General features: G+C 38.2%; 1 protein-coding gene across 1 annotated transcript in view; it reads left to right on the top strand.

The window, feature by feature from the left end:
* HDAC8 (histone deacetylase 8) overlaps nucleotides 1-13,523 on the top strand; it is a gene marked incomplete at its 3' end in the record, with an annotated part of 329,092 nt that overhangs the window by 123,329 nt on the left and 192,240 nt on the right. Inside the window, 2 exon segments of the mRNA XM_084869700.1 lie at nucleotides 2,425-2,449; nucleotides 2,453-2,518. Of these exon segments, the coding sequence (XP_084725826.1) occupies nucleotides 2,425-2,449; nucleotides 2,453-2,518 (91 nt within the window).

Raw genomic sequence — 13,523 nt, 5'->3', positions numbered from 1 at the left:
GCATTCCTGGTGGTAATGCAGACTGGTGCAACCACTGTGGAGAACAGTATGGAGTTTCCTCAAAAAACTGAAAATGGAACTCCCATTTGACCCAGTAATCCCACTCCTAGGAATATATCCCAAGAAACTAGAAACTCCAATCAGAAAGGATATATGCACCCCTATGTTCATAGCAGCACAATCTACAATAGCTAGAATCTGGAAACAGCCTAGGTCCCTGTCAGCAGATGATTGGATTCAAAAACCATGGTACATCTACACAATGGAATACTATGCTGCCATAAAAAAGAAGGAATTCTCATCATTTGCAGCAACCTGGATGGAATTGGAGAACATCATGCTGAGTGAAATAAGCCAGTCAATGAAAGAGAAACACCACATGACCTCACTCATTTATGGATAATAAAGAACATTATAAACTGATGAACCCAGCCGGGACCGGTTTGGCTCAGTGGATAGAGCGTCGGCCTGCGGACTGAAAGGTCCCGGGTTCGATTCCGGGCAAGGGCATGTACCTTGGTTGCGGGCACATCCCCAGTGGGGGATGTGCAAGAGGCAGCTGATCGATGATTCTCTCATCGATGTTTCTAACTCTCTGTCTCTCTCTTCCTCTCTGTGAAAAATCAATAAAATATATTAAAAAAAATAAAATAAAATAAAATAAAAAAATAAACTGATGAACCCAAAGATAGATATAGAAACAGTAAAGCAACAAGCAGACTGTCAAATTACAGCGGGGAGGGGAGGGAAATCTGGGGGAGATAAGAGATCAACCGAAGGACTTGTATACATGCTTATAAGTACAACCAATGAACACAAAACTCTGGGGGGGCGGGTATGTATGGGAGGGGGGGCAATGGTAAAATATGTACACAGATAATAATTTAATAATAAAAAATATATTAGAAACAAAACAAAGAAAAAAAATAAAGTTTTGATTTAAAAAAAAAAAAAAAGAACAGATCCAGAGACTGAGAAACATCGACCAGAACCTCAAACCTCAGGGAAGGAGGGGGTCGGTGGGAGAAAGGGGGAGGGATCAACCAAGGGACTTGTGTACGTGCAATAAGCCTAATCAATGGACACAGACAACAGGGGGCGGGGAGTGGAGCACAAATTGGGGATGGGGGTTAATGGGGGAGTACACATATAAAACATCATAATAATCGTAATTTTTTTCAAATTTAAAAAAAGAAAAAAGAAATTTTGAGGTAACCAGAAAAAAAAGAGACATATTCCAAAAGCCCCAGCAACCCTTACTTTTGAAGGAGTAAAAAGGCTTAAGAAATGAGTGACCATATGTCTCAATTTATACATGTTATCCCAGTGTAATTATTTTAAAATATATTTTTATTGATTTCATAGAGGAAGGGAGAGGAAGAGAGAGATAGAGACATTAATGGTGAAAGAGAAACATTTATCAGCTGCCTGCACACTGGGGACCAAACCCCCAATTTGGTAATATGCCCTGACCAGGAATTGAATCTGTGACCTTCTGGTTCATAGATCGATACTCAACCACTGAGCCATGCCAGCTGGGCTCTGGTGTAATTGTTAATAGTATCTCCTTTTACCCTTAAAATTATACCATTTTGGATGATAAATTTTATGGTTAACTAACCTAAAATATACTAAATTCAATTTCCCTCAGGCTGCATTGAGGTTGGGAAATCATTCTATTTTGTCCTTAAACTTTTGGAATTTATCTAAAGGCCAGTATTCTAATGCTTGCATAGTAGAACACATCTATTCAGAACAAAAATATTCTGATTGGCAGCCAGTAGATATGGCTTCTGGGTGACTGACAGGATCTGACAAGATGGATCAGAATATCAATCAACAGTCCCTTCTCAGTTCATTCTCTTTGATCTCTGCTACTAGGCCTGCATTTTGTGGGGAAAAGGAATGCTGATAAAACAAGGAAGTTTGTTTCTGTTAGCATTTTCCTTTTCTCTTCCCAGCATATATCTAGAGCTACATCTGCCAATAGATTTAACATGCAAACCATATCGAGCAGTCATTTTATAGAATTGTTGCAAAATTCATCTCAGAAACCTTCATGTTGGGTATGTTATCTCAAAAGATTTAGGTTCCAGGGAATCTCATTCTTGCAGATTACTCTTGATATAATTGAGGAACTTAGAGTCCTCAAGTACATATTTGTTCTGAAACTAGAATGTTTTTAATCTCCATAGGCCTTGAACTTCCCAGTTCTACACTGTGCATGGTCTGACTGGGTATACTGAAGTCTGACTACCAGGTGGTTTAAAAATATAAGGGTATGTTTTAGTGAAATTCTGCAAGTTGAAATTGTCTTTTTAGCCCTTTTTTAAAAACATTTTTCTCTCCTTCCTTACCCCTCTTCCCTCTCCTACTGTTTTGTGACTATTCTTTCCTAACTTCACAATTCTTGGTGGAAACAAGAGGCTATAACCTTGCCAACACAGCTTGATGCTGGACATACTTGACCGGGGTCATCCTAGGGAAAACACTATCCTCTGAGATCCCAGATCATGAGATAAGTAAGGCTCTGACAAGTCCTCTCTTCTTTAAGGGGAAGAGCTGAGTCATTTCACCTAATCAAAATCACATCCTCACTACTCAATACTGTTTTGTTGAGAGACACTCTAATAACAATAACATACTGTCTTGGCAGAATAGTGGACTCTTGTTCCAAAATATCCAAGACCTTCTGCCTGTTTTACAAGAGATCTCAAAGGCCAACCAACTTTAATTTCTCAATTAATTACAGAGACTGTGGGACGGAGTCACCTGTTCACACAAAGAACTCTTTGGAATATGTGTTTATTTTCATCCCTAACCTCAAAAAAGAAGTGGCAGTTTCCTAAATGTATAAGCTTGGATCTCATCTATCTTTAGAAAGTTCCATAGGCAGTATGTCCCACCTATGTTCTTTGGTGGTAGACCTAATGTCTCAATTTTCGTTGGCTAATATAAAATTTAAGAAATACAGATCACCATAAAGACAGGTTTTGGTGCTTTTCCAGTGATTAGTGGCACACAGAGGTTGGGGTAGAACCATTGAAAATGTGACCCATGTTGTTTGAACCCTCACCATTTTCTTTAATCATGAGTTGAGCTTTACATTTTCCATAGCAAAATGCCTGCTCTAGTTTTCCCAAAACAGGTTAATAGAAAGCTATCTGAATTTGTGAGTGTGCTGGCAATCCTTTACCCAAAGGTATATCCCTTCTCTTCCCACCTACATCCATACCTGGCAGGAAGCATGTTATCTATCACAGATCAGGAAGTGTAGCTGCGGGCCTTAGACTGTGTGACTTTATAATAATGAATCCACTTTCTCAAGCCAATTCCCAAGGTTTAGAGACAGTACTTTGGTTACAACGTTTTGATTCCTCCCAGATACAGAAGCTGTGCACTTGGGAGCATTATGTTTTTGAAAGTTAGTATTATTGTTTTAAAAAATTAGAAATAAAGTAATTTTCTTGTAACCAGAGATGAGGTATAATATGTAGCTCAGAAAAAAAACAAAACAAAAACAACCCTCAGTATGTCTAGAATACAAATAGAAGGCAAGCTATAATTTGAGACAATTTGCTGATGTCAGGGTTAATAAAAGTTTCTTTCCTTAACTTACCTTTATTCCATACTTGGAAGCTTTATGAAATATAAAGGTAAGCAAACAAATGTAATTATTGTTATTGCTGTGGGGATATCTCATATTCATTATAATTTAAAGCACTGAGACTTTAAAAATTGATCAGGTTTTGTAAAAAAAAATATACATATAGTTTTAAGCATATAGAAGCCTGAATTGAGAATGTGTTCTGTTCTTAGGAAATAATATAAATCCATAAAGTCATCTGTCTTAAAAGGTTTATGACATTTTAATAAAGATGGATACTGCCCCTGGTACATGGAAAAGCAATGTGCCTCAATAGGTGTAAGTTTGGCCTTATATATATACATGCCCTATCTTTATACTGACACTTTCTGCCAGAGTAAATGAGATCTAATGTATGCCAAGTGCCTAACATAGTTTTTGGAACATAATAGGCACCTTTGACATCTAAATTTTCTCCTTCCCCTTTGTATGCTCCTAACAACTTCTTATAATCAGACATTTATGACTTTGTGATTCATAAATTTGCCCAAACTTTTTTTTAAATCCCTTCTATAATATCCTTCTGGCATTAGAGATGTGAGTCATCCAAGAAGGAAAAAAAAAAATTGAAATTACAGCCTTCTAAGTTTAATAAGATAATGTTTTCATGAAAATTGCCAAACATAGACTCTACAGAATGAAGGCATAAATAAGTTTTGTGCCACAATATACAGTTGCACACAAATATACTTGTGGTCCTCTGTAATCAGATGGTAGATAAAAAAAATTATTAAGCACCCATTGTTGAAAGATGCAGTTTCAAAGACCATGTCCCCTACCTCAAGCATAAGGGAAGCTGGGCAGTATAAGTGCTGGGGGAATATGTAGATAACAAATAATTATATTTCAGAGAAGAATAAGAACCGCAAGACAGAAGGAACAATGGCCATGGAGATGTGCTTCAAATATAAACAGGATACAGAGGAGTGTACAAAATACCCTGCCTGCCAGGAATTGAAAATATAATTGAGAAATATAGTCACTGACAAGGTCAAGACAGTGTAGCAGACAACCACAGTTGAGCTGATTCCCTCACTGTCTTCACTCTCATTCTTGGGCTTGTGTTCTGTCTTCTTGGATAATAATCTTCCTCCTCTTCCAAATGCCTTTTCCTCTCCTCTCTACTATCTTCATAGGTCCAGCTTTAAGTCTTATGCCTTTAATAGCCCCTTACCTAAATATACCAAAACCCTTCCAGCTCTTTCTTCACATTGTTAAATGTTTCATCATTCATTTAACAAATATTCCTTGGGCCCCTACTACTTGCCAGTCACTATTCAGACCTAGATTCAGAGATACAAAGACTGACAAGATAGCCTGGCCAGTGTAGGTCAGTGGTTGAGTATCAACCCATGAACCAAGAGGTCTCATGTTTTGTTGGGGTGCATGCCCGAGTTGCAGGCTCGATCCCTGGTGAGGGGTGTGCAAAAGGTAGCCAATTGATGTTGATGTTTCTCTCTCATTGATATTTCTATCTCTTTCCCTTCCTCTCTCTCTAAATATCAATAAAAACATGTTTTATTAAGATATTATACATGTACATATCTAACCATTGTACCCCCACCCCATTCCCATACATGCCCTCACCCCCCCCCCCAGTGTTTTGTGTCCATTGGTTATGCTTATATGCATGCACACAAGTCCTTCGGTGATCTCTTATCTCCTCCACCTCTCCCTAACATTCCCGCTGTAATTTGACAGTCTGTTCGATGATTTATTGTATGTGTACCTATATTTTTGTTCATCAGTTTATAATGTTCTTTATTATCCATAAATGAGTGAAATCATGTGGTATTTTTCTTTCATTGACTGGCTTCTTTCACTTAGCATGATGTTCTCCAGTTCCATCCAGGTTGCTGTAAATGGTAAGAATTCCTTCCTTTTATAGCAGCATAGTATTCCATTGTGTACACGTACCATAGTTTTCTGATCCAGTCATCTGCTGATGGGCACTTAGACTGTTTCAAAATCTTAGCTATGGTAAATTGTGTTGCTAAGAACATAAAGGTGCATTTGTCCTTTCTGATTGGTGTTTCCAGTTTCTTAGAATATATTACTAAGAGTGGGATTACTGGGACAAATGGGAGTTTCATTTTTAGTTTTTTGAGGAAACTCTATACTGTTCTCCACAGTGGCTGCACCAGTCTGCATTCCCACCAGCAGTGCACGAGGGTTCCTTTTTCTCTGCATCCTGGCCAACACTTGTCGTTTGTTGATTTGTTGATGATAGCCATTCTCACAGATGTAAGATGGTACCATATCGTCCTTTTGATTTGCATCTCTTGGATAATTAGTAACTTTGAGCATGGTTTCATGTGTCTCTTGGCCTTCCTTCTGTCTTCTTTCAAAAAGTTTCCATTTAGATCCATTGCCCATTTTTTTATTGGATCATTTATCTTTCTTTTCTTAAATTGTATAAGTTGCCTATAAATATTGGAGATTAAACCTTTGTCAGTGATAACATTTGCAGATATATTCTCCCATACAGTGGACTTTCTTGTTGTTTTGTTGGTGGTTTCTTTTGCTGTGAATGTAGTCCCATTTGTTTATTTTCTCTTTAGTTTCCATTGCCCTAGGAACAATATCAGTGAAGAAATTTGACATATGTCTGAGATTTTGCTGCCTGTGAATTCCTCTTATATTTTTAAGGTTTCCCATCTTATGTTTAAGTCCTGTATCCATTTTGAGGTGGTTTTTTTTTTTTATGTGTGTGTGTGGTGTAAGTTGGTGATCTAGTTTCCTTTTTTTTTTGCATGTATCTGTCCAACTTTTTCAACACCATTTATTGAAGAGACTGTCTAGACTCCATTGTATGTTCATGCCTCCCTTGTCAAATATTAATTGACCATAGTAGTTTGGGTCGATATCTGGATTCTCAATTCTATTCCGTTGGTCTATATGTCTGTTCTTGTGCCAGGCTTTTTGAGAACAGTGGCTTTGTAAAACAGCTTGAAATCTGGTATTGAGATTCCCTCCTACTTTATTCATATTTTTCAGGATTGCTGAAGCTATTTGGGGTCTTTTTTTATTTTTTATTCCAGATGAATTTTTGGAGAGTACTTTCTAGGTCTGTGAAATATGCAGTTGGTATTTTAATGGGGAGTGCATTGAATCTATAGATTGCTTTGGGTAGTACTGACATTTTAATGATGTTGATTCTACCAATCCATAAACATGGTATGTTCTTCCATCTGTTTATGTCTTCCTCTATCTCTTTTTTCAGTGTCCTGTAGTTTTCCACGTATAGCTCTTTTACCTCCTAGGTTAAGTTTATTCCTAGGTATCTTAATTTTTTTTGGTGTGATGGTACATGGGATTGCTTTTTTAGTCTCTCTTTCTGTAAGTTTGTTATTGGTGTATAGAAATGCCATAGATTTCCTGGCATTAATTTTGTATCCTGCTACATTGCCAAATTCATTTATTAAGTCTGTTAGTTTTTTATGGAGTCTTTTGGGTATTTTATGTACAATATCATGTCATCTGCAAATAAGGACAGCTTTACCTCTTCTTTTCCAATTTGGATGCCTTTTATTTTTTCTTCTTGTCTGATCGCAATGGCTAATACTTCCAGTACTATGTCAAACAGGAGTGGTGAGAGTGGGCATCCCTGTCTTGTTCCTTTTCTTAGAGGAAATGGTTTTAGTTTTTGTCCATTTAGTATGATATTAGTTGTGGATTTATCATATAAAGCTTTTATTATGTTGAGGTATGATTCTTCTATTACCGCCTTATTGAGAGTTTTTATCAGGAAAGGGTGTTGGATTTTGTCAAATGCTTTTTCTGCATCAATTGATATGACTATGTAATTTTTATCTCTCAATTTGTTTATGTGATGAATCATGTTTATTAATTTGTGGATATTGTACCATCCTTGCATTCCTGAGATAAATCCAACTTGGTCATGGTGTATGATCTTTCTGATGTATTGCTGGATCTGATTTGCTAGAATTTTGTTGAGGATTTTGGCATCTATGTTCATGAGGGATATTGCCCTGTAATTCTCTTTCATTGTGTTGTCTTTATCTGGTTTTGGTATTAGGGTGGTGCTGACTTCATAGAATGAGCTTGGAAGTGTTCCTTCCTCTTGAATTTTTTGGACTAGTCTAAGGAGGATAGGTTTTAGTTCTATCTTGAATGTTTAGTAAAACTCCCCTGTGAAGCCATCTAGCCCCAGACTTTTGTTTGCGGGAAGTTTTTTGATGACTGCTTCAAGTTCTTCCATACCTATTGGCCTATTGAGCTGTTTAGATTCTTTGCAATTGACTTTTGGAAGGTTATATTTTTCTAGGAATATGTCCATTTCCTCCAGGTTGTCCAGTTTTGGGGAACAAAGTTGTTTGTAGTATTTTGTAACAATAGTTTGTATTTCTGTGGGGTCTGTTGTTAATTCACCTCTTTCATTTTTGATTTTGTTTATTTGGGTCCTCTCTATTTGCTTCTTGGTGAGCCTGCCTAGAGGTTCATCAATCTTATCCTTTCGAAGAATCAGCTCTTGGTTTTGTTGATCTTTTGTATTGTTTCTTTCGTGTCTATATCACTTATTTCTGCTTTGATCTTTATTATTTCCTTTCTTCTGCTTACACTGGGCCTTTCTTGTTGATCTCTTTGTAATTCTTTAGGTAATTCTGTAGGTAACTTTCTGTCTTTGAGTTGTAGGGTTAGGTAATTTATTACCATTCTTTCTTGTTTTTTTGCAATAGGTTTGTATAGCTATGAACTTCCTCTCAAGACTGCTTTTGCTGTGTTCCATAGATTGTGGATTGTTGTGTTTTCATTGTCATTTGTTGCCATGATGTTTTTTATTTCTTCCTTGATCTCTCTTGTAACCCAGTCATTGTTTAATAACATGCTGTTTAGTCTCCATGTGTTTGATATTTTAAGATTGTTTTTATTGTAGTTGATTTCCAGTTTTATGCCACTGTGATCTGAGAAGATACTCAATATGATTTCTATCCTCTTTAATTTGAAGAGACTTCACCTATGTCCCAGCATGTGGTCTATCTTTGAAAATGTCCCATGTACACTTGAGAGGAATGTATATTCTGTGGCTTTGGGGTGAAATGCTCTGAAGATGTCATTTAATTCCATATGGTCTAATGAGTCATTTAGGATTGATGTTTCTTTGCTGATTTTTTGTTCAGAGGATTTGTCCAATGTTGATAGTAGCATATTATAGTCTCCTACTATAAGTGTATTGCTGTCAATCTCTCCCTTGATATTCTCCAGGAGTTTTTTTTTGTTTGTTTGTTTTTTGTTTTTGTTTTTGTTTTTTTTAATGTATTTGGGTGCTCCTATATTGGGTGCATATGTGTTTACCAGTGTTATTTCTTCTTGTTGGATTGCTCCCTTTAGTATTATGAAGTAGCCTTCCTTATCTTTTGTTATGTCTTTCACTTTGAGATCTAATTTGTCAGGTATTAAGTGTTGTTACCCCAGCTTTTTTTTCATTTCCATTTGCCTGGAAAAATCTTTTCCCATCCCTTCAGTTTGTGTGCATCTTATTTTCTGAGGTGGGTTTCTTGTAGACAGCAGATATATGGGTCTTGTTTCCTTATCCAATCTGTTACCCTGTTTCTTTTGATTGGGGCATTTAATCCATTTACATTTAAAGTTATTATTGATAGGTACTTATTTGTCGCCATTCTTATTCTTTACCCCTGTGTTTCTTCTTTGCTTTCTATATTCTTTTTTACAGTGGACCCTCTAGTATTTCTTGCAATTCTGGTTTACTGGTGACAAATTCCCTTAGTCCTTTTTTGTCTGTGAAGCTCCAGACTTCACCTTCAATTTTGATTGATCGTCTTGCTGGGTACAATATTCTTGGAATCAGACTCTTCCTTTGCATGACTTTGTATATTTTATTCCATTCCCTCTGGCTTGATGAGTTTCTGTTGAGAAATCAGTTGCTAGTCTGATGGGGGTTCCTTTGTAGGTAACTTTCTGTCTCTCTCTGGCCACTTTCAAGATTCTTACTTTGTGGTTGGTATTTGCCAATTTAATTATTATATAATGTGCCTTGGCATTGGTCTTTTGGGGTTCATTTTGCTTGGGACTCTGTGAGCTTCTTGAATTTGTGTGGGGGTTTTTCTTCCCTGTATCAGGGAAGTTTTCTGACATTATTTCTTCAAACAGGTTTTCTATTTCTTACTCAGTTTTCTCTCCTTCTGGAACCCCTATTATGCGGATATTGTTTTGTTTCATGTTGTCCCAAAGTTCCCTTAGGCTCTCCTCCTGCTTTTTAATTTTTTTTTTCTAGGAGCTGCTCTAATTGGGCTTTCCCCTCCCCCCCCCACCTTGTCTTCTAGCTCACTGATATGGTCCTCTGATTCTTCTAGTCTACTCTTGATTCTTTCTATTGAGTTCTTTACAGCGGCAATGTCATTTTTCATTTCTTCTTGGTTCTTACTGATATTGTCAAATTTTTCTTCCATTCTTTTCAGCCACCTTATGACCATTTCACCAAATGCTTCCTCTCACATGTTGCTAGCCTCTATTTCACTTACTTCCTTTCCTGGTGATGCCTGCTTTTCTTTCATATGTGGGTTGTCTCCCCATGGTCTCTCTTCTCTGGATGTCTGCTTATGTAGTTCTCTCTCTCCTTATCCCAGGCAAAATCTGACCTTTCCGTGGTGTAATGTAGACCTCTTCTGAAACCACATATTTGCTCTAATTGGTGACTGGTGTTGTGGGGCTCACAGGTGTTTGGTGGTTTCTGCAGTTGCAACTTTTCAAGCTTCTGATAAGATCCACTTTCTTTTTCAAGATGGCATGGTTTCTGTGTCAGAGCTGTAGCCCTGAGAGGGAAATCAGCCTCAGTGATGGCTGCCCATTCAGGCGAACCCTGTCCAGCAGTCTCCCACCCTCTCTTGGAGTTTAGCTGTCCTTTAACTCTCCAGCAAATACTCCCCATGCGACCCTCCTTCTTTCTGCTCTGGGACAAGTCTCAGGACCCATCTGTCTATTTTGCCACCATTTTGTTCTTTTCTAAAAACATATTTTTAAAGACTAACAATCCCAGTACTCTTAAATATCTCATCATATAATACAGGCAACAGAAAAATGTGCTCACATCCAGGTCAGATGAGTGGCATAGAGGAAATGTTTCATCAAAACTTTGAAACAAAAATTTTTTTACTGAATCTTGGACATTGACTGGGAGTTTGCAAGGTGAAGAAGTGGAAAAGGCATTGTAGGCAAAGGGATCAAGGATTGGAAAGAGTCTGATGCTTCATGGGATCACTGAGAAGTTTGATATAATGGTAGAACATGGGGGTTTTGGGAAAAAATTAGAAGGATAAAGGCTTGAGTGAAAATGGGAGCCAGACAATGAAGACCCTTTAATGCTGCACTAAAGAGCTTCAGGATTTTTTTTGTGAAAACAGATGACCATTTTTTAAAAGAAAGTTTACTTGGTAAAACATAGCAGATAGACTGCAAAAGGAGAGACTTGAGAAACCAGACCTGCTAAGAGATTCAAGTACACTCCTGTAGCATGTAGAATCTGTACCATTAATTTGGCCATTTTGTTTCGATTGTCTGCATTCCCCCTCAATGACTAACAATGTTAACCACCATTGGTGTTGATTCATTGAAAGAACAACTGAATAATATGTGTCTCAACATTCACATTGGAAAACTTCTAGTTTTAAGATGGAAGAATTGAATGCATAATCTAGCCTTTTTCTAGAAACAATTTAAACCTAATACCAACTACCCATCCTTTTCAAGAATTGCAGGTGAATACCAGCTATATGAAATAGATGTATCTATTGGAAAATGCTAGATTGTCAAATGAACAGAAGGGACTTAGAAAGGCAAGCCCAGCACAAATATTATAAGTGATTAGTGATGTAAAAATAAAAGAAGAAGTGATTATTAATGAGATTCAATCATAACCCTCAAGAGATACAAAACTAGTGATGCCATAAAGCCAGTGATCGGGGAGTTAGTCCTAGTCCAAGAACTGGGGAGCCAGGTTGTTCAGCCAGATGTGGAATAAAGAAGCAGTCTCAGCTGGAAGAAGTATTGGGCCCAGATTGGAAAACTAAGAGGAATGGAGCCTGTCCATATGACTGGCCCAGATGTCTTCACCATAGAAAAATCCCAAAGGTGACATGGGTTCCTATATAAAATTGCCAGTGCACGGCTAATTTAGCAAATCACCTCCTCCATGTAATAAGGCTTAAGAACTATTATATATCTGAATCTTCTGTAATCCAGTAATACTATTTGTATACTATGTTCTAAAGAAAAGTACAGCAGTTATATCATGTACATATCAGCTATATGTATATGCCTGAATCCTCATGTAGGTTTATAAACAAAATTTAGTGAAAAAATATTTACTTAGCCAACCGCTTTTGATAGACTGTTAGATAAACTATGCCTCATTCATATCAGGGAATATATGTAGCTGTTGAAAAAGAATGATTTATATCCTATATAATAAAAAGCTAATATGCAAACAGACTGAACAGTGGAACAACCGAACAACTGGTCACTATGACATGTGCTGACCACGAGGGGGTGCACTCATAACATGGGGGTCCATGTTATGAGTGCACCCCCTCGTGGTCAGCACATGTCGGCCACAGCGGGATGGTGGAGCAGGTGAACGGGGATGCCAGACTAAGGTGGTGTGCCAGTTGTTGTCATTGGGACAAGCCTCTGGTGGTTACTGAAAATTATTTGCTCCTGCATACCAAGGAGGACCTCACACCTGCTGCCAGCACTGGCCCCGCTCGCACCACCTGCTGCTAGCACCTTGAACCAGCCCCAATCGCTCTGCACCTCTAGTGGGTGCAAGCAGCGGCTGCCAACCCCAATCCCTCCTCAGGGATTATCCACTTCCCCCAGCTGTTGAGGGGCAATCAGGTCTGGCAGCCACCACTTCCTCCCGCTGCCAGCACTGGCTCCGCTTGCACCTGCTGCTGGCACCAGAGCCAATACTCGCACTAATTGCTGGGGCCAGTTCTGCTCACACTGCAACTGGTGCTGGAGCCTCTGCTTGCACCCACACCCTGCGCTGGCCCCAATTGCTAGGTGCTGTCAGCGGGTGTGAGCAAGCGGCTGGCACTGTCAGCGCATGGCAGACAGGGAACTGGGGCTGTGGCAGGAGGGGGCAGGTGGGGGCGGAGAATGGGCTGAAACCCACCCCTGTGGCCATTGTAGCCTCATGGCCCACAGTTCCTTCCTTTTTTTAAAAAAAAATATATTTTATTGATTTTTTACAGAGAGGAAGGGAGAGGGATAGAGAGCTAGAAACATCGATGAGAAACACTGATCAGCTGCCTCCTGCACACCCCTTACTAGGGATGTGCCCACAACCAAGGTACATGCCCTGGACCGGAATCAAACCTGGGACCCTTGAGTCCAGAGGCCGACACTCTGTCCCCTGAGCCAAACTAATTTCGTCCCCACAGTTCCTTTCAAGGTGCACAAATTCATGCACTGGGCTCCTAGTTCAAATATATGCTTACAGGGTAATCTATAGATTACTCTGAATCTATATCTTGATTTGTGAAAAAATAACATTTTAATAATATTTAACCTTTCAATCCATAAATTTGTTGTACCTTTTCATTTACTTAAGAGTTTAATTTCAAATTTTAATTTATACTTTTCACCATATAAGTTATATACAAATTTTGTTAAGTGTATTCCTAAGTATTTTATGATTTTGATGTTATTATAATTAGTATTCTAAATCTCAATTTCCAGTTGTTTGTTGCTAAAATATAGAAGTTGAATTGGTTGTTGTTTTTTATATTGATTCTGAATAATATAACATTGCTAAACTCATTAGCACTAGCAGCTTTTTTGTAGATTCCTTAGCATGTTCCATGTATACAAACATGTTATCAGTGAATAAAGAGAG

Source organism: Pipistrellus hanaki (assembly GCF_964339955.1).
Source record: "Pipistrellus hanaki genome assembly, chromosome: X".
NCBI classification, from domain to species: domain Eukaryota; kingdom Metazoa; phylum Chordata; class Mammalia; order Chiroptera; family Vespertilionidae; genus Pipistrellus; species Pipistrellus hanaki.
Note: the sequence above shows the minus strand (reverse complement) of the source record. Positions and strands in the feature narration are given on the sequence as shown.